The sequence below is a fragment of the Brachionichthys hirsutus genome, chromosome 8 (genome assembly GCF_040956055.1).
Source record: "Brachionichthys hirsutus isolate HB-005 chromosome 8, CSIRO-AGI_Bhir_v1, whole genome shotgun sequence".
Lineage (NCBI taxonomy): Eukaryota > Metazoa > Chordata > Actinopteri > Lophiiformes > Brachionichthyidae > Brachionichthys > Brachionichthys hirsutus.
Window position 1 is genome coordinate 403,727 of NC_090904.1, and position 22,722 is coordinate 426,448.

The 22,722-nt window shown below is 46.9% G+C and overlaps 4 protein-coding genes across 4 annotated transcripts in view; 1 reads left to right on the top strand and 3 right to left on the bottom strand.

Moving 5' to 3' along the window:
• Nucleotides 1–253: 253 nt before the first annotated feature.
• LOC137898378 (zinc finger protein Eos-like) lies at nt 254–3,930 on the top strand. The gene is made up of 7 exons (XM_068742410.1): nt 254–293; nt 379–477; nt 706–960; nt 2,276–2,443; nt 2,528–2,677; nt 2,848–2,979; nt 3,206–3,930. Exons 1-7 carry the CDS (start codon nt 254–256, stop codon nt 3,928–3,930), a joined length of 1,569 nt encoding a protein of 522 aa, XP_068598511.1.
• Nucleotides 3,931–6,104: 2,174 nt separating this feature from the next.
• LOC137898376 (small ribosomal subunit protein eS26) lies at nt 6,105–7,411 on the bottom strand. The gene is made up of 4 exons (XM_068742409.1): nt 7,379–7,411; nt 6,567–6,744; nt 6,344–6,474; nt 6,105–6,197 (listed from the first exon to the last, which is right to left on the bottom strand). Exons 1-4 carry the CDS (start codon nt 7,379–7,381, stop codon nt 6,162–6,164), a joined length of 348 nt encoding a protein of 115 aa, XP_068598510.1. The 5' UTR covers nt 7,382–7,411; the 3' UTR covers nt 6,105–6,161.
• Nucleotides 7,412–9,628: 2,217 nt separating this feature from the next.
• Nucleotides 9,629–14,997, bottom strand: LOC137898771 (sodium- and chloride-dependent neutral and basic amino acid transporter B(0+)-like). The gene is made up of 14 exons (XM_068742817.1): nt 14,913–14,997; nt 14,674–14,805; nt 14,348–14,509; nt 14,146–14,260; nt 13,933–14,065; nt 12,579–12,719; nt 11,970–12,105; nt 11,441–11,533; nt 11,230–11,355; nt 10,990–11,108; nt 10,814–10,913; nt 10,420–10,529; nt 10,079–10,246; nt 9,629–9,982 (listed from the first exon to the last, which is right to left on the bottom strand). The coding sequence occupies exons 1-14, from the start codon at nt 14,980–14,982 to the stop codon at nt 9,854–9,856; spliced, it is 1,734 nt and encodes a 577-aa protein (XP_068598918.1). The 5' UTR covers nt 14,983–14,997; the 3' UTR covers nt 9,629–9,853.
• Nucleotides 14,998–16,387: 1,390 nt separating this feature from the next.
• LOC137898770 (sodium- and chloride-dependent neutral and basic amino acid transporter B(0+)-like) overlaps nt 16,388–22,722 on the bottom strand; it is a 7,108-nt gene continuing 773 nt past the window's right edge. The window contains exons 3-15 of the mRNA XM_068742816.1: nt 22,617–22,722; nt 22,100–22,309; nt 21,920–21,953; nt 21,707–21,839; nt 19,162–19,302; nt 18,954–19,089; nt 18,780–18,872; nt 18,571–18,696; nt 18,362–18,480; nt 18,187–18,286; nt 17,695–17,804; nt 17,344–17,511; nt 16,388–17,273 (exon numbers count right to left, since the gene is read on the bottom strand). The exon at nt 22,617–22,722 is cut by the window's right edge and continues 26 nt beyond it. Of these exons, the coding sequence (XP_068598917.1) occupies nt 17,118–17,273; nt 17,344–17,511; nt 17,695–17,804; nt 18,187–18,286; nt 18,362–18,480; nt 18,571–18,696; nt 18,780–18,872; nt 18,954–19,089; nt 19,162–19,302; nt 21,707–21,839; nt 21,920–21,953; nt 22,100–22,309; nt 22,617–22,722 (1,632 nt within the window). The 3' untranslated portion in view covers nt 16,388–17,117. The remainder of the gene's footprint in view (nt 17,274–17,343; nt 17,512–17,694; nt 17,805–18,186; nt 18,287–18,361; nt 18,481–18,570; nt 18,697–18,779; nt 18,873–18,953; nt 19,090–19,161; nt 19,303–21,706; nt 21,840–21,919; nt 21,954–22,099; nt 22,310–22,616) is intronic.

Genomic DNA, 22,722 nt, shown 5'->3' on the forward strand with positions numbered 1-22,722 from the left:
TTGATGCTAACATAGCTGCATGTAATTAAATGACATTGTTGAGTCACCACACAGGCAGGTAGAGGGTCTTAATGTTAGCGATAAGACGCAATGAGCTAGCCTCCTGTCCGATTAACTCCTAAATACGGACTTCGCCTTGAATTGTTTGTTGATAGTCGAGTGAACTGGTGATTTAATCAATGCGTGACAGATGATTTAGTTTGATCCTAACCTTTGACTCGTATAACTCGTTTTTTATTCAGCTTGAGCTAGAATGGATGCTGATGACTGCAATGGCAGATTTTACACGTCAGGTAGGAGTCTTATTGGATCTCACATTTATTTGCCTTCGAAGGTTGGCATGATGCTTAAATCTGATGCTTTTCTTTTTGCTTCTAGCAAGTGGTGATTCTTCACTGGAGTTTTCTGTGGCCGTGGGGGGTCCAACAGTGAGCACCCCGAACAGCAAGGACACCTCACCTAATCGGTCACTCAGTGGTCAGTGAGACATTCTCTTGAATAGAAAGGCTAATAAGTATCTCACAGTTCATCGCTGCATAAAATCCCATTTCTGTGGAAAATATTCTGCCAAATGTCATTGAAGCTTTGTAAACATTTTATAATTCAGATTACGATTCAAATGATTCCTTTATGGTGAGGGAACTCCATTTTCATCACACAAGTGATGACACGCAAACCTATTCTCATTCTGTTTTCTCTCTCTAGCCAACTCCATTAAAGTGGAGCTGTACAGCGATGAAGACCCAGGCCGCAGCACTGAAGATGAAAGAGGGGAGCGGCTCGAGGAAGGAAATCCAGAGCAGGGATCTGGAACTGTTGGAGGCTACAGCGATCCCACCAACCCTGACATTATGCCAACTGAAACGACGAGAATGCCAAATGGAAAGCTCAAGTGTGACATCTGTGGAATGATCTGCATCGGGCCTAACGTCCTCATGGTGCACAAACGCAGCCATACAGGTGACTCGGTGCAGTGTATTTAAATATGTATCTGTAGGAAACAGGCTATTTGGTTTTTATGAAACAAATCTACTTAAGTTGTGGAGATATTTGATATGGGAAAACACAGCTGAGCACTATATGGTCATCGAGCCACGGCGAACATGGGTGTTGAACGGATCCAGGTCAGATAGGTGGATCCCTTGTGGATCGAGTTGAGCTCTCCGTGTTGCTGGTGGTAGTAGGGAGTTCCAGATGTTTAACCTGGTGGGTATTGATGTCACCATATCTGATAGTCGTTCAGATGGTGGATGTGTCGTTCGCTCTTCGTAGTCATGTAAATAACATTTGTGCTTCCTGGGGGAAGAACCCAAAACTGCATTGTGCGTGGAGGACAGCTGAGGGAGAAGGCCTCCTGCTGTGGGGAGTCCACACGTTTGGAGTGTGGCCTATGTGCTTCTTCTCCTTCGCTGCCCCCTCTGCACATTGTGGGCTCCGTGGTGCAGGCTGGTGATTCCTAGTTTGTGTTCATATGGTGGTGAGAGTTGAATTGTCAGCCACATACCTGCAGTTCTACTGTACAAGATTAAGGGTTTATATTCGACATCCCTCACAGCAGGAAAGTTCCACGTTTGGTTCCCTTCTGTGTAGAGTTTGCATGTTCTCCCTGTGTCTTCTCTGGGATCAATGGTTTCCTCCCACCTCCAAAAACTTGCCATTTAGGTGAATTGATCTTTCTAAATTGGCCGTGTTTGTGGGTGGCTGTCTGTCGGATGTGCTGGCGACGCTTCTGGGGTATACCGCACCTCTTGCCCGTAGTCAGCTGGGATAAGCTCCAGCAACACCCGTGATCCACAAGACAGACGACTGAGCTCGTCTCGCCTGCAAGAAAATGGATGGATAGATCCTCCATGTGGAGACAGGCCATTATTGGTGGCACTGGTCATCCCAGGGCACAGCCATGTTTCTGCCGGTAGACATTCTGGTCATATTGGAACTAGGTAGTACCCCGAGAGAGGTCCCGGAGTGCGTCGATTGTGTCCGGGCGAGGTTTGTTTTGAGGGACAGGGTGTGATCTTCCATGAACAGTCCTTGGTGTGATGCTGGAGTTGATGCTGCTGGGCCTTTCTAGTGGATTTTGAGGAGCCTAAGATTGATCATGTGACCTGGATGGCATGTCTGTGTGACTGCTGTGACATCTGTGTCAATTTAAATTGTACCTCGCACAGAATTCTTTATTTCCGGACATTTCTGAATTTTCTTTGTGTAAGAGTGATTCTTTTTGAAGAAGATCAAATGTGAATTAAAGAAGATGACAATTGTGATCCATTCCCAGGTGAGCGACCCTTTCAGTGTAATCAGTGTGGTGCCTCCTTCACTCAAAAGGGTAACCTGCTCCGCCACATCAAGCTGCACTCTGGGGAGAAACCTTTTAAATGTCCCTTTTGTTGCTATGCCTGTCGAAGGCGAGATGCCCTCACTGGCCACCTCCGCACCCACGCAGGTAGCAAAGATTCAAGTCTGACTGACGAGTTCTTCTCCCTCACGATGATGTGCAACGAGCGCTGTCTTCCCACTCTGTCCACAGTGTCCTCTCCAACTGTTGGGAAGCCTTATAAGTGCAGCTACTGTGGCCGAAGTTACAAGCAGCAGAGCACCTTGGGGGAGCACCGTGAGCGCTGCCATAGCTACTTGGAGAGTCTGCAGTCACAGCAGCCCTCCGGAGCACAGAATGCAGGTATCCAAGATAAGAACGGAAAGGAAGGGAGTCCTCTAAATTCAAATATGGCACCTTTTTGACATGGAAATGGATCCAACAGTCAGTTTCTTTTTTATATGAATGCTTGCTTTATAACCTATAGGTAATGTAAAAAAAGAAATCATTGAAATTCTTTGTACTCTGTGCAGGAGAGGAGATGAGAGAGCTCGAGTTCATCCCAGAATCTGGACTTCCACCCTCTCCTGACAAGATGATATTTATCGATCGTCTCGCTAACAGCATCACCAAACGCAAGAGATCCATGCCACAAAGATTTGTAGGTGAGCATTTCGTCTCGGTGTGGAATTCATTGTTTGATTGGATACCTCATACTGATATGGTTTGTGTTACTCTTTATGAAGCAGACATGATTTGCCATAGAATCAATTACTTCTGTCCATTTCGACATTGATTACAGTTGACAGAGTTGGTGCAGGAGTTTGGTCTACACAACAAAGAATGCCGGTTCAGGGCCAGTAATGTCACGTTTGTGTTTCTCTATTGCAGGACAGAAGCACATGCGCTTCAACCTTGAAGATGCACCTTCTGAGCTCGGCACTGGTTTGGACAAAGACAGGGAGATGCATCCAGGGGAGCGTCAAGCCCCACCCTTTACTGGGGTGGCAGGTAGAGGAGGAGGGCCTACACACCTCGCCACAACTCACCCCTCTTTATCAGAACTCAGGCCTGTCCACGGCTCCATTCACAACCCCCCAGGGACTGGCACTGGGCTGGGGGCTGTTGGTGTAGGTGGGAGGGAGGCAGCAGGTCATGAAGACCTCCCTTTGGGTCCAAGTCATGCAGCTTCACCTAATGGTTGCCAGGACTCCACAGACACAGAAAGCATGCCAGATGAGCCATGCCACAGTGACAATGGTCACCATCTTCTCCACTGCAGCAGCTACCAGCCAGCAGCGCCATCCATTGGTCACCACAGGAGCCACGGCAAAGACGGGGAGGACGGAGGCCAGCTAGCCCTTCAGCCTCCTGTCCACGCACCAGTGCCCGGCTCTCCCAGCTCTCTCCGGGTCGTTGACGGGGAGGGGCGTGCTGTGCGCTCCTTCCGTTGTGAGCACTGCCGCGTGCTGTTCCTGGATCACGTCATGTTCACCATTCACATGGGCTGCCATGGCTTTCGGCAGCCTTTCGAGTGTAACATCTGTGGCCACCGCAGCCGGGATCGATATGAATTCTCCTCTCACATTGTTCGCGGGGAGCACATCATTGACTGAGGATGAAGCTGAAACTGAGATTTGGGTTTGGTCTGCACACAAGCTAGGAGACACTGATAACGTGAAACTACTATGAATATTTTAAACTGGCACCATTTATGTGTGCTAGCTAGCGTAAACGGCAACCTCAGTTTCGTGATAAAAATTCTAAGTGTGGTTGTGTTTATCTTCAATGCACTTTGAATAGTGAATCAATTTAAATTGCACTTTTAATTAAATGAATTTTAAAGTAAAGAAAGATCAAATGCACTTTTTCATCCACAGATGTGCCTTGACCTGAGAATCAGGATTCAATCCTGATGCACAAATTGTGGCTGACAAATCGGACTTCTTTTCCACTGCCTGAACATTTGTCCTACTTTTGCACTTTAAGGGAGATTACATGTAACGTGAGGATGGCAGGCTGGTGGCGGTGAGGAAGGACAGCGGTCTGACAGCATTTACTCGTCTTATTTATTCTGGTCAGAACAACCTAAAACTGCAGCTGCATGTCCCAGTCTGCCCACGGAAAAGAGATTAGCAGCGATACATCCGTTCAGATCGACTGGAGAGTACTGAATATAAAGTTATTATTGCTACTGAATATCACCTGTGACTGTAATTACATAATTAAACACAGCTGCGTTACATAGCACTTACGTTAGTAACGCGTGCTGACACCTGGACATGCAGCTACCGGATGTGACCAGTAGGAGGCTCCACAACCCACACAAATGAACATGTGTTTTGTTTGAAATTCTGACAGGCTCAGCTCTGACTCTGTTCCATACACAAAAATGTTTCATCCATTACAGACTAGAAGTCAGAGTACCTCGTTCTAAAAGCATTCTTTACTGCTCAGCCGAGAACGTGGGTGTTGCTTCAGACAGTCTTAGCTTTAAAAGATGAGCTGTGAAGTGCAAACCAAACTCAAATTAGGTCCAAGTCAAAGAGATGTGTGTTGGTTTGTTTTGGGGGGGGGGGGGGGCGGGCAGGCAGGGGTTGTGTGTGTGAGAGAATATGAGAGGCTCTTTTTGGAATAAGTCAAGTGTTTTTTCTTCGGCTGCTTTCGTTGCACTGATGCCTGCCAGAATGACGATATTAAACTATCTCGGAATACATTGATGACCTGCACGTCTCTTAAAATGTGACAAACTGATGGAAGTACAAGTATCACTGCCAGAACCATAAGGATTAAAGGTCGATAACATCAAATATTACTTCTGCTTTACTGTTGGGTATTTATCTCAACTTATTGTGCCTTTCTTCAGCCCGATCACACCTCGCTGACGGGGCTGAAGGACACGAACTACCTTTTATCAAATCTTGAAAATGTGATTGTAGGGATGAGTTACAAAATAACTGACTAAGGTTATCTTACTTTGTATGTCAGTTAAAGCTTTGCACAGTGTATTGGCCCATATATTGTACAAAACTACAGTTGTATGTTGTAAAGAACCAATCGTGAAGCCGAGTGGGATTTGGGGCGGTGCACCGTGGAATGGCTGCTTATAACATCCTCACAGGCTAAACAGCTTTTGACTGTTCCTGACGCATTTAAATCCACGTCACCTCTGAAGGTGGTCCAGATCAGAATCAGTTGTTCTGTAATAAATTCTCTTATCAGCACTTTGCGATGCAGAAATTAAGTGTTTGTCACGCGATGGCAGTTCGGCCCTCGAGCTTCCGTTTCAAATAACAGATGAATGCTGAGGCCTTGACTTGACTTTAATTTAAGCACAATCTATTCTACAACCTGAATTGAACCCTTTACCGTTGATCAAGCATAACTAATCAAATAGCAAAAAGGAAAACTCATTTGGAGGCCATGACCTTTACAAACTTTCCTCTTCCACGCTCAGTTCGTGCATATTTTCAACTTGCGACACTTCAAAATATGCGCATCTAATATCACTGTTATCCATCTTACTTAAATTCTAACCAAATAAAGTGACTATTACACAATACATACAATGAATCTTGTTTTGTTCGTTTCTAGACCATTTAAAACTAATGTGACTGATACTGCAAGTTAAAAAAATGAAAGAAAGTAAATTCAGAGCATTTTTCAAGGTGCCTTACAATTAAATATTTTACACCACGACCTTCACTGTCAAAAGCCTTGTATCCGATATTAACATGACAGTATTTACTAAAAACTGGCACATTACAAGTTAATAAATGACACAAGCAGGTTTTTGTAAAGACTCATGAATTTATTCTTGAGGCATACAGCATCTTCAAATTCTGCTTTACATGGACTTTGGAGGAGCTCTTGGTGCACCAGCCTGTCAAACAAACAAAGAAGAAGATCAGATTGTTCTGATCGACCCGACTTACAGCGTTCCTGGCAGCACACAGAAGAAAGCCGCCTTGCATTCGGGTTTAAAAGTAATTAAGAACGACAACAGTTATTACACTACAAAGGACTTACTGCAGGCCTGAATCGGGGCGGGGGGGTGCGGTCCTTCCTGGCCTCACACGAGCGGTTCCTCACCACTTTACTGTGGATGGCACAGCTGACGCAGTAGTGCAGCTTCACGTAGAGCTTGGGCAGAACGTACGCTGGAGCAACAGATCAGCCAATGAGGACGAGCCACATACAAAGAAGCTAAATATATTCTTCATCATCATCATGACTGGAAGGAGGATCTCACAGTCGAAGACGCTGGCCTCTGAGATGTCTCTCACAGCCGCCGCCTCCACGATGTTCCTGATGACGAACTTCTTGATGGCCTTGTCTTTGGGGACGCAGCGGGCGCAGTTGGTGCAGCGGATGGGCTGCACGTGCCCGCGGCCCTTCTTGGCACGGCCGTTGTTCCTCCTTTTCTTTGTCTACAGAATTGATGCAACAGATCAATATTCACTGCATTTATCACCAATGCTAGCAACTTGTTTTACCCCATTGATGAATGATTAACGGCTGCAGAGAGATGTGTGATACTTTCATTTCACAATGTCATAACACTTTGGGCTGCCATGGCAACCAGTGAGCAGGTTTACAGCAGGACTAGTGAGTGACGTACAGCTTTGAATCACGCAAGGCCTGAACATTGTTTTAAGCATCGAGTCTTAAATGTCTTATTTGTGCAGTTTAAGGACAACAATGGTCGAACATGAACAGACGCGGCATCATTAACAGTTTAATAACTCAAAACGTAATTAAGGACGTCTTCTGTGGCTCCAATAAGTCGCATTAGCACCACCATTAGCAGATATTAGCTTGCATTAGATCTCGGTCGGTGCTTCTCCGCGCATTAGCCTAGCGGTTAGCCTGCTAGCAGCTAGCAGCTAGCACAGGGCCCAGGCTGGCCTCTAAAAACGCCGATAGACATCTAATGGCCGCTTCCGCCGCTGTGGCTCAGTTGGCGGTTAGTTTAGACAGGGAGACGAAATTAACTGTGATTTTCCAGCGAAATCTTTCATTAAATGTGTTTTTACCGAACAGCCGCCATCGAAGCGCACTCACCATGATGCAAGGGGAGCCGGAAAGAGGACCGGAAGAGGTTGCAACGTGACAAATAGTGCATCCGTTACGCCCTCCAAAGAGTTCTATGAAATACAAAATATTTTAAATGTCTTACTTTATTTAATTTATCTTCAAAATATTATATATTACATTTTAAGCTAAGAACACAGAAACCCCCCCCAAAACAACTCTGGAAAATAAGATTAGTATTTGTTCCCGCGGAAGGATATTATGGTCCTCAAGGTTCTGCTCAACGTTACACGGCGTTGCACGACTGCGCAGAGGTCAAATAATCCGCCAAGAAAAACAGATTCATCGTTCATTGACATTTGACTTTGGCCACGTTTTGAACCGTTGTTTTCTTGGATTGGAGTTATAATTCAGTAAAATGATGCACCAGTGTTTTACATTAATGCTATTTACAGATGAATTGTGTTCATTTGCAGCACCTTTATAAAGGCTGCTGTTATGTTTCTATTTCAATGCTACAGGGCAGCTTTTCATTTGCTCTGCAACGTTTTTAAAAATCCGTTCCATTCCATTCTCTAACCGCTTATTCCATTATCGGGTCGCGGGCCAAGCTGGAGCCAATCCCAGCAGTCAATGGGCGAGAGGCAGGGGACACCCAGGACAAGCCGCCAGTTCATCGCAGGGCAACACAGAGACAGACAACCAGCCACACACACACTCACGCCTACAGGCAATTTAGTGTCACCAATCAGCCTAAGCTGCATGTCTTTGGAGGTGGGAGGAGGCCGGAGAACCCGGAGAGAACCCACGCAGACACGGGGAGAACATGCAAACTCCTCACAGAATGGCCACAAGCCGGAGACGAACCCGCAACCATCTCGCTGTGAGGCAACAGCGCTTACCACTGCGCCACCGAGCCAGCCCGTTTTTGAAAATCAATTGTAGATTTAAGTAATATTATTTGTGGAAAGGAAATTCAACTCTACAGTAATTTCGGATAGTCTTCTGGGAATCAACAATCCTCTGGAATAATTCATTGGTATGTCTTCACTGAACATGGGATGTCTCTAATTTTCTGAACATTGCATATTAAAAAAATTATATAATCCTCTAAATACATTTTCATTTGTCATCCCTGGTGCAATAAACACAATAGTTTGTGCTGGTGCTTTGTTCCTGTACACAATTTACTGAACTGTTAATCCAATGGAAGGTCAAAGTAAAACACCAAGAATATCTGGTTTAACAGTTCTGTGGAGTTCTACTGAAGCCACTGAATATTCTCAAGTGACAATGTAGCTCTCAAGAGAAAGACTTTAAGTTGTTACTGATATGTTTAAAGGGAATCATCAGCCTCAACTCAAGAATCTGTAAGTTGTCTGAAAACACTGAGACAACACACGGCTAAAACATGCGTAGAACGTTTCGATCTGCAACTAACCCAGACAAAAGAGGGCAGAACGCCCCCAGTCATGGGACGGCCCCCAGGAAGTTCCATATGCCCAAATCAGGGAACTTGGGTCGGATATGACAACGTGAAGAGCTTTAACATTAAGGTACAAACTTGAATGTCATTGTTAATGCCGACGCCATTAATCGAGTTCTGAGATTCTTTGACTCTTTGCATCGTCTGATGTGCAGATCCAGTGGCTTTGGTGGAGCCATGGTGTGGAGTTTGGCTTTGGATGACTTCAGTGGCACTTTCTGTGGCCAGGGAAGATACCCCCTGATCCTCACCATCAAGAGTGGACTGGGAACTGGACAAGGTAGGCGTGAGCCACATCATCTCCTGTGTCCAGTACTTTGAGGCTGCGTCCCGGTGAAAGAAAGGACTTTCATTTCTCTCCTCAGCCTGCACTGCTCCGCTTCCTCCTAGTGGTGGGGGTGTCTAATGGACTCTACGCTGACCCAACCCCCAAGAACCAGAAACCGACGAGCAGCACCGTGGGGCCTTAGATCGGTGGCTTCATTTCATTCTGGTTGCTCTTAACTGAGGAGCTGTAACGTAAGACCGTTAAACTGAACCCGCGTAACTCCATAAACGCTGGAACAAGCAACGTCTCTGAAGCAGCGGCGTGTTTCTTATTTAGTCACGCAAATCACAAAACGATAGGAAATGAAGTAATACAATTATCCAATGCAGAATAACTCCAATCATCAAACCCGCTAACGCTGATATCTTACAGGTCTCAACTTATCAACGTCAAATTAAATAGATTTAATTAATTACAATTAAGGGAAATAGGCTTCATAAAAACTCAATATTTATTTATTATCCATATTACTTCGACACATTACTTTAACGCAATACTTCCAAATATAAATACATTATTATGGGCAGCCCGGTGGCTCAGTGGTAAGCGCTGTTGCAAGTTTGAATCCGACTTGTGGCCTTTCTGTGAGGACTTTGCATGTTCTCATGTTCCTTTGGCATCAATGACATAATCAGCAACATGTTTATTACCCTACAGCGTCGGGTTTGATGCAACGAACCAGAAACTGTATTTACATTTGTTTGTAATTTGATGACAGTGCTATTCGCTGGCGACAGCGTTCTTCAGAGTAGCGTTCTCCTCGATGGATATCCAGGTAGGGGTGCCATTCCTCAGCGGGAGAACACAACAACTTCACACGCTGTAGAGAGTTTGGTACAATCAGCTTCCTGAACATAGATGCACACCTAAAAGGATCATTCTGCCTGATTAGAAGATTGACTTGATCAATACACACCGTCCACAGGCTTCCATTGGCTCTCAGCAGCTTATACACAGCAACGGCAGGGATCCAGAGGATGACAAACACAGTGGTGCACCAGCCCAGAGACGTGCCCCAGGCTGGGTACTGGACGTTCCCATAAGAGGGGGGGGCAACGCTGACCAGAGACCAGACCAGGATCACCTACACAGAAAAAGCATTTGTTTAACTTTGATTTCAATTTACTGCCCAGATTACATTTGGTATTAACAAATCAAGCTAAACATTAATTGTAAAGAGGGATTTCAGGTTAAAAAGTAAAAGATAAATTGTAGAGAATACACTAATGAAATGAACACAGCAGAGGTGAGTCTCACCAACACGATGCAGGGACTGACAAAGTACCAGGATACTTTACACCCCAGCCAGAAGTAAACGCTCTTCTTCCCAATCATCATCTCAATGTCTTCAATGAAGCGGCTCCCTCCTGCAAAGCACGAGATCAGCACAGCTGAAAGAAATCAGTCAAGCACCTGTGCAAAGGCTGTGATCATTTTCTATCACAAGAAAATGATGTTGGTGATATTTGGAGGAGGAGGAGTCCTTAATTATCTAAACTATATACATGTTTAAAATGTTTTCCCATTAAAGAACGTTTTCATAATAAATACACCAATATGATCTTTTTAAAGCATGTTTGTGCACATTTCCTCGCACTCAAGTCTGTATTTCATAGTTTTTTCCTGTGAAAAGTAACAGAATCAGTTTTACCATAAATGTAGATGAAGCCAATGATCTCCATGAGAGCGATAAAAAGCAGCAGCCATCCCCCAAGGAACAGGTCAAGCAGAGTTACCCAGTAGACTCCTGCCTGAATTCACACACACACTGCAGGTCAGTACAGCCATTGGACCAGAGAGTGGTAATAAAGCCAGTGCCAGCAGTACCCTTGTGACCAATGGGAGGCCCAGGAGGAAGGTGATCAAACACGCTGTCAGGGTCAATAATGGACGTTTAGTCTTAAAGACCTCAGGGAAGGCGTCACACAGGCCGGTGACGATCACCTCTAATGTCAAGAACAGAGACAGGAAGCAGTGAGCCCAGACGCCGGCTTGGAATAGGGTTTAAATATGCATAAATAAGTGAGGAATGACTCCAGGGCAAAATCCAAAAAGAGGATCTCTCACCTGTTGCTGCAAAGAGAGAGTCCAGGCCAATGATGAAAAGCATAAAGAAGAATAGGACGGACCAGAGCGTTGAAATGGGGAGCTGAGTTAGAGCGTCTGGATAAGCTATGAATGCCAGGCCGAATCCTGCACAGGAAGAGCAACCAAACGATGGGGATCAGCTGGAGACGTTTAACATTTCCAAAGGTAAGCGCTGGTTTAGGGATCTGACCTTCCTTCACCACGGCTTCAACGGGCTTCCCAGAGATATGAGCCATATGACCCAGGATTGAAAAGACAGCAATGCCTGTAATTACACACGAACCTTTGGGAAGAGGACAATAGTCACAAAGACCGTTTAAACATAGCAGGAGGAAGACAAAACTCCTCAGCCATAATAGAAACTGTGTTCCAACATTTTCTAGAACGAAAGCAATACCTATACAGTAATCGACTTCACAAATATTCTTTCGGTACTACCCTTTTGAAGGACCATACCGTTTTCAGAGATGGATGACGTAATTTCTCTGTGAATAGCTGCCCAGTCACTAGTGCACGGACTCTGGCGTAACATGATGCCAAGCTCGGACATGCTTTGGCTCAATTTAGGGTCAGAATGAGAAACTGGCGATGCTTCATAAATATTATATATGTCAGGGGTTACTTACTGTCTGATTACGATTTAATTATCAGTATTAAAGGCGTAACATTAAATTCACGTAAACTGAAATAGTGCTTCAACTGAAATTGTGTTGTCCTACCATGATTAATGAGGGTTACCAGAACTGTGTCCAGGATCAAGTTGTTATGGAAGTTGCTATAGGAAGCCAGAGTTGAAACTCCGCCCATAGCGATTGATATGGAAAAGAAAGTCTGACACGCTGCATCCTTCCAAACCTAAAACACAATGCGGTTTTAAAGTAACTTTAAAAACATATTTTGCAAATACCAACAACTGTTTTCCCACCATTTACGTTATGTGACTGTAGAAATAGCCAGTTAAAATGTTTGCATCATGGATCCTGGTTATAGAACCGCACACTTCTTATAGTGTGTTGCAATAGCTGTTGCTCAGATTGGTATGAAATGTACATGTTTAGTGTGAATTAATCAATTGCATGCTATGAACCTATTAACATATTGATATGCTAATATTAGCATTCAAAGAAATACTGTGGCTGCCTCTTAAATCATATTTTTCAACTAGTATATGGAAATTACTTATATTGTGCATGAATTTTCTATAAAACAGAGTTGGATTCTGCTGTTTTATTTGCAGCAAATGACAGCCGCAAGATTGGACTGTAAATATCACAGGGTTCCTGGTCCTATGATAATTGTTGCATATAATGTAGTTGTTTGGTTCCTACCTCTCCCTCCATCAGTTTAGTCAGATTGGATTTGGAGCCAATGAAGAACTTGATCCCATCTCCAGCGCCCTCTAGCGTTACACCTCTGATCAGCAGGATCAGGATCACCAGAAAAGGAAACGTAGCTGTGAAGTAAACAACCTGGAAGGAAACAAATGCAAAAATGCATAAAGCCAGCGTCCGATCTTATGGAACAATAGAGGTGGACCCAGGAGAAGAGACATGGACGTAGTGAGGGAGGACGCTGCAAAGGACAGGGTGAAGTGGAGACGGTTGTGTTGCTGTGGCGACCCCTCGGGGGACAGGCTGAAGGAAGGAGACTGCGTGTGAAGTGGAGACGGTTGTGTTGCCGTGGCGACAGGCTGAAGGAAGGAGACTGCGTGTGAAGTGGAGACGGTTGTGTTGCCGTGGCGACAGGCTGAAGGAAGGAGACTGCGTGTGAAGTGGAGACGGTTGTGTTGCCGTGGCGACAGGCTGAAGGAAGGAGACTGCGTTTGAAGTGGAGACGGTTGTGTCGCCGTGGCGACAGGCTGAAGGAAGGAGACTGCGTGTGAAGTGGAGAGGGTTGTGTTGCCGTGGCGACAGGCTGGAGGAAGGAGACTGCGTGTGAAGTGGAGACGGTTGTGTTGCCGTGGCGACAGGCTGAAGGAAGGAGACTGCGTGTGAAGTGGAGAGGGTTGTGTTGCCGTGGCGACAGGCTGGAGGAAGGAGACTGCGTGTGAAGTGGAGAGGGTTGTGTTGCCGTGGCGACAGGCTGGAGGAAGGAGACTGCGTGTGAAGTGGAGACGGTTGTGTTGCCGTGGCGACAGGCTGAAGGAAGGAGACTGCGTGTGAAGTGGAGAGGGTTGTGTTGCCGTGGCAACAGGCTGGAGGAAGGAGACTGCGTGTGAAGTGGAGACGGTTGTGTTGCCGTGGCGACAGGCTGAAGGAAGGAGACTGCGTGTGAAGTGGAGAGGGTTGTGTTGCCGTGGCGACAGGCTGAAGGAAGGAGACTGCGCGTGAAGTGGAGACGGTTGTGTTGCCGTGGCGACAGGCTGAAGGAAGGAGACTGCGTGTGAAGCGGAGACGGTTGTGTTGCCGTGGCGACAGGCTGGAGGAAGGAGACTGCGTGTGAAGTGGAGACGGTTGTGTTGCCGTGGCGACAGGCTGAAGGAAGGAGACTGCGTGTGAAGTGGAGACGGTTGTGTTGCCGTGGCGACAGGCTGGAGGAAGGAGACTGCGTGTGAAGTGGAGACGGTTGTGTTGCCGTGGCGACAGGCTGGAGGAAGGAGACTGCGTGTGAAGTGGAGACGGTTGTGTTGCCGTGGCGACAGGCTGGAGGAAGGAGACTGCGTGTGAAGTGGACGTTACTCACTTTGCCTGATGACTTGATGCCTTTGATGAGCGCTGCAGCAACAAGCATGGAGCTCAGCAGCAGACAGAGGGCCAGGTGCCAAACTACTGGTCCTGTTTCATCAAGACCACTGGATCTCTGCAGAGCCACCTTACTGAGGAGAGACACGTCTCAGGCAGCAGCAGCAGCGTGTGGCTGTGTGTGTGTGTGTGTGCACGGCTGTGTGCTTCTTACTCCCAGTACTGTTCACTCGGGCTCTGGAATGGAACTGCGACCGTGTTGGAGGAAGGACAGGTGCCGTTCTCCTGAGTCCAGTTGGCCACTAAAGCCCCACTTATGTTGCAAAACACTAGAAATAGAAGAGATGACCAGTAAATAGCTTGCATTAAATGTTAGTCGATATTACTCAGGTGAACTACGGCGTGAGGAAACGCACCTACAGGCGTGACGCTGCATTTACTGTCTGCCCAGCTGAAGCAGCCGGACCAAGGCAGAGGAAATTGGAAGGAGGCAAACAGGAAGTACAGGCTGTAGGCGATGATCACGTTGTAGTAGATCGACACCAGGCCCATCACTGTTAACATGGAAACGCTAAGACCTGCAAAAGTGGGACAGATGATGATCGACAATAAATTACACTTCAGTACGAATCTGACATTTTTGTGCGTGTATTTTCTAAAAGGCCGTGGAAGTACAGTGTCTGATTCAGACCTTTCCATTGCCGGATCCCCACGTGGAGATGGCGTGTTCTTTCAGGCTTACCTTGCAGAATTGGCACGGCGCTCCATGCTTTGATCAAGCCTTGGCTGCAAAACTGACCAATGGCAGCTTCCATGAAGAAAAGAGGAATTCCACACAGCAGCAACATCAGGAAGTAGGGAATGAGAAAGGCACCTGTTCACAGGGATATGAGCAGGATTCTCTATTCATACATTCATACTGCTAGCAGCATTTGAGAATCAGAGGCATGCCACTTCTGAAGAACAATGCTAAAGCCTTACCCCCTCCATTCTTATAGGCTAGATATGGAAATCTCCAGATGTTTCCCAGGCCAATAACGTAGCCAATCATAGACAACAGGTACTCTGCTTTGTTCGTCCAGTTTCCACGCTCGGGATTCTCGTCAGCGGTAAACACCTGTGATTCCTGCCCATATAAATCATGTTAGATATGACCAAAGGCTTTAATGTACCCGATCAATCACAAACAATAAGGTCACAATGCAAGAGTTGCAGCAAGCCGTTGACCATGCATCATTTCCTAACGTCCAGTATGCATCCATGCTGAACAACCTATGCGTCAGAGGTACCCGGCGCTGACACCCCAGAGGCGACCTGCAGCAGAACCAAAAGCTCTGAGCAACAATGAAGAGCTCCGTTCACGGCCGAGTTGGGATTTGCTGTGTTATTATTATTCTTACATATGAGTTCTCAAGACTGTAGTTTAAACCAGGACGTGTGTTTTTATACCCCCACGGTGTACTCTGCACGACACTAACCCTAACCCGCTGTAACAAGCAGTGTGTAATTATAAGTCTCATATCTTATCTTTTATCTTATCTTTACTGATATTTACTTTAAAAACAGTAAAAGAAGAAAAAGAGCCTGCGCTCCAGTGGAATTTAATTTTTAGCAATTTCCCAATCATTGCCTTAATTAAACCGTCGTGATAGTGTTTCTCTTAATTATCGCCGTTTTAAGTGTTTGTCCCAGAAGCAGTTTCCTTTGGAAATGTCCCAGCGTGCTCGTTGACAGCTGGGACGCATGTAACGTTCAGAGCTGGGACCACAAATATATTTTATTGTGATTGTATGTGGAAAAGCCAAAATAAAATGAGGGATTCTGTTAAAAGCAAACCGCTAACCCTTTCATATTCTCTGAAATCATAAATACTTACATCGTATGTAACCTGATGAGCACAACTGTAAATATATTTTATAACCCCCCCCTGCTGCAAGTTTGTGTTGTATAAAAACAAAGACTATCAACCATTATGACATGTTAAATGTGTTGATTACCTGGTTTAATCAATAAGGGAACAGATAGTCCTACCTGATCAGGAAGCCCTGTAGATTCCTTGGAAGGACACAAGCGATTCATTTTGTTTCACCTCCTGCTGATGGCGTGCCAAAAGACTTTTATGCGCTTTTTGCAAAAAGTGACTCACATGAACTAATTTGGCTTCCCGGCAGAGAAACAGGTTTTACTTGAGGTGACGTTCAAAGTGTTTCCAGCAGTGCCTCAGTGAGAACGTTTTCTCAATGGAAAGTAGGTATCTATTATGTCAAGGCTCGATTTCAATAAGCAACAAGTGCCTTATTAGTGTTATAACTGCTCACGTGCACATTCTACATAGATTGTTTCAGATCAAACGCCCCCTTTCTTTATTAACAGTTAATGTCAGTCAATTTCTATTATTGTCTTCAAAGGAATAAACAATGAGCACAAGGCCAAAGGTCATTACAATAATATCTCAATGTTTATTATCATATTCAGAGAAGCACAGTCGCACGTACAACACAATCATTTCCTCTGCGGGCTAAAACCAACTCATAGACATAAACAAATATGAATTCACTGTGCTAAGTATTCAGTCGTTAAGTAGATGGAGACGAGGTCTCCCTTCCCAAAGCAGCAGCTCATCCCGTTTTACAGCTTCTGCTCAAACGGACAGTCGTCCTTCAACAGCAGTGGCTTTTTTAATTTGTTTGAAGTGAAGAGAAAGAAAAGGAAGCTGCCTTAAGCGCTGGGTTGGGAGCCCAAACGTACGACTGCTTTGTCATGCGCGCCGACTTTAACATGAATCGATGAACTTATTTCAGACGCCGTTTCTCTTATTCATTGATATAAACATGTACAAAAATATTAGAAACACTCAACAGACAATAAAACTGCAGCCTACAAAATGATCCCAAAGTGCCTGAAGCACCTCCCAAAAACCTACAACACAATAAAACCAAGTTATACCTTTCATGGTAGGATAGTTCTTACTGTTGTTTCACACCTGATATATTTGGTATCAAATAAAATTGGAGTGTCTGTTCATATCCAGAATGATGTTAGGGTTAAGGTCACTCTGTGATGTTGGCGCCCCCTAGTGTTAAATTCATTACAAAGGCTGTGGTAAACCTTTGATGGGGGGGAATCGCTATAACCCAACGATAATTTAAGGTGTGCAAGATGTCGTAGATTTACACCCGACACACATCAGAGCCAGGAGTTAGAAATGACATTGACATTTACTTGTGGGGCGTTTTTACGCTTCGTCCTGTAGCGACAGCGTTCTTCAGAGTAGCGCTGTCCTCGGTGGGCGTCCAGGTAGGGGTGCCATTCTTCGGTTGGAGAACACAAAGACTTCAGGCGCTGTGGGAAGACATCAACGTTATGCTTTCAATGCGTTCAGTGGAGCTAAGCTTTAAACAAAGATACGCACCGTCCAGATGTTTCCCCTTGATCGCATCAGTTTACACACAGCAATACCAGGAATCCAGAGGACTACAAATATGGCCATGCTCCAGCCCAGCGCCAAGCCCCAGGCCGGGAACTGGACTGTTCCATAAGATGGTGGCGTGAAGGTCAGCAGAGACCAGATCAGGATCACCTAGAAAACAACATCCATTATTTGATTTATCACACATTAACCTGCTCAGACTCAACGTGATGTGGGTGTGTCTAAGGGACAGTCACATTTAAATGGGCGTGTCATTACACATCCACCTGTTACCTGCTCAGACTCGACGTGATTACTGTGTCGCTTCAGGGGCATCGGGGGTGTCGTACTCACCACTATGATGCAAGGGCTGAGGAAAAACCAACACGCTCTCCACCACAGCCAGAACGTGAAACTCTTATTTCCAAGCATCATCTCAATGTCTTTGATGAAACGGTTTCCTCCTGGAAAGCACGAGATGAACGCACACATGAACGCAGCAGGAGTCTAAAGGTCCCATATCCGAGGGGAGACCCTTCTCACACGCGTGTGTGAAATATCTGTCACAGTCTTTGGTCCAAACATCAAACAGATGCTGCAGGACAGCGTCCCTCTTTTCTGTCTCAAACAGCTGTGATGAAGGTGCGTGCATGTGCACACACATCTTGTGCACGTTCCAACAATGTGGCGTCACATTAAGGACGATTTCTGCCAGACGCGTTTCAGTAGGTGATTGTTTCGCGGTTTTTGTGTTGATGGAGTGAAGAAACATGGGAAAGTGAGTTTTTCATAATATGTGACCTTTAAGGTCATCTGAATGAACACACCTCAAACGATGCCATTTACCATATATGTAGCAGACGCCGATGATCTCCAAGAGAACCAAGATGAGCAGCACCCAGCTGGCAACAAACTGGTCAATGAGGGTCACCCAGTATATCCCTGCCTGTTTCAGACACAGACACACATCATCGGAACATCAGGCAGCAAGGTGGCGCCAAACGCCCTCAGTCAGACTTACCCTTGTGGCACACGGCAGGCCCAGGATGTAGAGGACGAAGCACGTTGCAATGGTCAGTGAAGCACGTTTAGATGTGAGGGTTTTAGGGAAGGCGTCGAGCAGGCAGGTGACGATCACCTCTACAGGTAAGAGGAGACAGTTCAGGATCCTTCAGTCGACTGCAGCGGCAAAGGTCTGACCCCCACGCCAACGGCAAATAGAGTATTTACCAATTCCAGCGAACTGAGAGTCCAAGCCGACAGTCAGAAGCATGAAGAAAAACAAAATGGACCAGAGCGGAGCGACGGGGAGCTTTGAGAGCGCGTCTGGATACGCAATGAATGCGAGGCCGAACCCTGCAACGAGGAGACACGGCGTCAGCCCCCGCAGCTCGTCTTCAAAGCGCCACGTGTCGTGTGCTGCATGTTCTGTCGTTGACCTTCCTTCACCACTTCTCCAACTGGCATTTTGTAGATTTTTGCCATGTGGCCCAAGATGGAAAATATAGCGAAGCCTGCAACGACACTGGTGCCTGAGAAAAGACGAAGGGAACAGAATGGTGAGGAAAACATCGGAGACACGAGCGCTAGCTGCTGCTATCGCCGAGGGCTACCAGCATTAGTCATCGACACAACAAAGGAGTCCTTGAACACATTGTTGTGGAAGTTATTATAGGAAGCAAGCGTCATGACTCCACCCCAGCCAATAGAGAGCGAGTAGAAGGTCTGGGTGGCTGCGTCTTTCCACACCTACAAACAATCACACCTTGAATCAGAATGAAGCTCGTCTGTGTTGAAGGGGATACAAAGGTGACTTCTCACCTGCGCCTCTGTCAGCTTCGTCAGATTGGATTGGGAGCCGATGTAGAACTCTATCCCGTCTCTAGCGCCATCTAATGTTAGACCTCTGATCAGCAGGACCAGGATCACCACGTAAGGAAATGTAGCCGTAAAGTACACAACCTGAAAGCACAGCAGCCGATGCAAACACGGTGACGTGCTAATTCTGGGAAGTTCAGGCTGTAATTGGAAAGAAACAAGTTTGTTGTGTTGAAATAAATGTTTCTCTTCTTCCTTTTCTGCCTCGGTCTCGAGACGATCCAGCAGATGGTGACAGGATGGACAAGGAGGGCAATGGCTGACAGGAATCAATAAGAGAAATCCTGCTGACAGGAATCAATAAGAGAAATCCTGCTGACAGGAATCAATAAGAGAAATCCTGCTGACAGGAATCAATAAGAGAAATCCTGCTGGCAGGAATCAATAAGAGAAATCCTGCTGGCAGGAATCAATAAGAGAAATCCTGCTGACAGGAATCAATAAGAGAAATCCTGCTGGCAGGAATCAATAAGAGAAATCCTGCTGACAGGAATCAAAAAGAGAAATCCTGCTGGCAGGAATCAATAAGAGAAATCCTGCTGACAGGAATCAATAAGAGAAATCCTGCTGACAGGAATCAATAAGAGAAATCCTGCTGACAGGAATCAATAAGAGAAATCCTGCTGACAGGAATCAATAAGAGAAATCCTGCTGACAGGAATCAATAAGAGAAATCCTGCTGACAGGAATCAATAAGAGAAATCCTGCTGACAGGAATCAATAAGAGAAATCCTGCTGGCAGGAATCAATAAGAGAAATCCTGCTGGCAGGAATCAATAAGAGAAATCCTGCTGACAGGAATCAATAAGAGAAATCCTGCTGGCAGGAATCAATAAGAGAAATCCTGCTGACAGGAATCAAAAAGAGAAATCCTGCTGGCAGGAATCAATAAGAGAAATCCTGCTGACAGGAATCAATAAGAGAAATCCTGCTGACAGGAATCAATAAGAGAAATCCTGCTGACAGGAATCAATAAGAGAAATCCTGCTGACAGGAATCAATAAGAGAAATCCTGGCTGTTCAAAATGATGATGAGTGCAGAAAACTCATCAGAGAAGAAAGAAAGATTTTTGCTGCAGACTTGACGAGTGACGAGCTCCGGGTTTGGACCACGGAGACTGCGTGTGAAGTGGAGACGGTTGTGTTGCCGTGGCGACAGGCTGGAGGAAGGAGACTGCGTGTGAAGTGGAGACGGTTGTGTTGCCGTGGCGACAGGCTGGAGGAAGGAGACTGCGTGTGAAGTGGAGACGGTTGTGTTGCCGTGGCGACAGGCTGAAGGAAGGAGACTGCGTGTGAAGTGGAGACGGTTGTGTTGCCGTGGCGACAGGCTGAAGGAAGGAGACTGCGTGTGAAGTGGAGACGGTTGTGTTGCCGTGGCGACAGGCTGGAGGAAGGAGACTGCGTGTGAAGTGGAGACGGTTGTGTTGCCGTGGCGACAGGCTGGAGGAAGGAGACTGCGTGTGAAGTGGAGACGGTTGTGTTGCCGTGGCGACAGGCTGGAGGAAGGAGACTGCGTGTGAAGTGGAGACGGTTGTGTTGCCGTGGCGACAGGCTGGAGGAAGGAGACTGCGTTTGAAGTGGAGACGGTTGTGTTGCCGTGGCGACAGGCTGGAGGAAGGAGACTGCGTGTGAAGTGGAGACGGTTGTGTTGCCGTGGCGACAGGCTGGAGGAAGGAGACTGCGTGTGAAGTGGAGACGGTTGTGTTGCCGTGGCGACAGGCTGGAGGAAGGAGACTGCGTGTGAAGTGGAGACGGTTGTGTTGCCGTGGCGACAGGCTGGAGGAAGGAGACTGCGTGTGAAGTGGAGACGGTTGTGTTGCCGTGGCGACAGGCTGAAGGAAGGAGACTGCGTGTGAAGTGGAGACGGTTGTGTTGCCGTGGCGACAGGCTGGAGGAAGGAGACTGCGTGTGAAGTGGAGACGGTTGTGTTGCCGTGGCGACAGGCTGGAGGAAGGAGACTGCGTTTGAAGTGGAGACGGTTGTGTTGCCGTGGCGACAGGCTGAAGGAAGGAGACTGCGTGTGAAGTGGAGAGGGTTGTGTTGCCATGGCGACAGGCTGAAGGAAGGAGACTGCGCGTGAAGTGGAGACGGTTGTGTTGCCGTGGCGACAGGCTGAAGGAAGGAGACTGCGTGTGAAGCGGAGACGGTTGTGTTGCCGTGGCGACAGGCTGAAGGAAGGAGACTGCGTGTGAAGTGGAGAGGGTTGTGTTGCCATGGCGACAGGCTGAAGGAAGGAGACTGCGCGTGAAGTGGAGACGGTTGTGTTGCCGTGGCGACAGGCTGAAGGAAGGAGACTGCGTGTGAAGCGGAGACGGTTGTGTTGCCGTGGCGACAGGCTGGAGGAAGGAGACTGCGTGTGAAGTGGAGACGGTTGTGTTGCCGTGGCGACAGGCTGAAGGAAGGAGACTGCGTGTGAAGTGGAGACGGTTGTGTTGCCGTGGCGACAGGCTGGAGGAAGGAGACTGCGTGTGAAGTGGACGTTACTCACTTTGCCTGATGACTTGATGCCTTTGATGAGCGCTGCAGCAACAAGCATGGAGCTCAGCAGCAGACAGAGGGCCAGGTGCCAAACTACTGGTCCTGTTTCATCAAGACCACTGGATCTCTGCAGAGCCACCTTACTGAGGAGAGACACGTCTCAGGCAGCAGCAGCAGCGTGTGGCTGTGTGTGTGTGTGTGTGCACGGCTGTGTGCTTCTTACTCCCAGTACTGTTCACTCGGGCTCTGGAATGGAACTGCGACCGTGTTGGAGGAAGGACAGGTGCCGTTCTCCTGAGTCCAGTTGGCCACTAAAGCCCCACTTATGTTGCAAAACACTAGAAAAGGAAAACCTTAAAAGCTTGAATTTGCTCAGATCTCACCCTCCTGCTAATTATTATACCCCCCCCCCCCCCCCCCCCCCAGGAGGACAAACACATCAGCTGTGCACCTTCAGCCATGTGGCTGCAGCTTCCGTTAGCTGAGGCGATGCAGCCGGACCACGGCAGAGGAGACTGGAACGAGGCGAACATGTAATACAGGCTGTAGCCGATGATCACGTTGTAGTAGATCGATACTATCAGAGTCACCGTAACCATGGCAACACCAAGACCTGGAAGGGTAGAGAGTGAGAACAAGCTTTCAAAATGATCCAGAATCCAGAATCTCTTCTGGATCATCACCAAACTTTTATCAACTGTTCCGGGTAACATTCCCAACATTTTCTGAAACGATCCGTCCAGAACCTTTTGAGTTATCTTGCCAACGGACGGATATAACCCCCCCCCCCCCCCCCCCGCCGCGGCGGAGGCAATAAGGAGGCAGAAAACGCCGACGACGGCGTTAAACCCCAAATAATGAATGTTGTCACCTCAAGACGAAGCCGGAAGATTAGCCGCCTGAATTAAGCGCAGTCTCACCCTGCATTATCGGCGCTGCTCGCCAGACGTTGATCGGCCCTTGGCTGCAAAATTGACCGAAGGCACTCTCCAGGAAGAAGAGAGGAATCCCGGTCGCCACCAACAT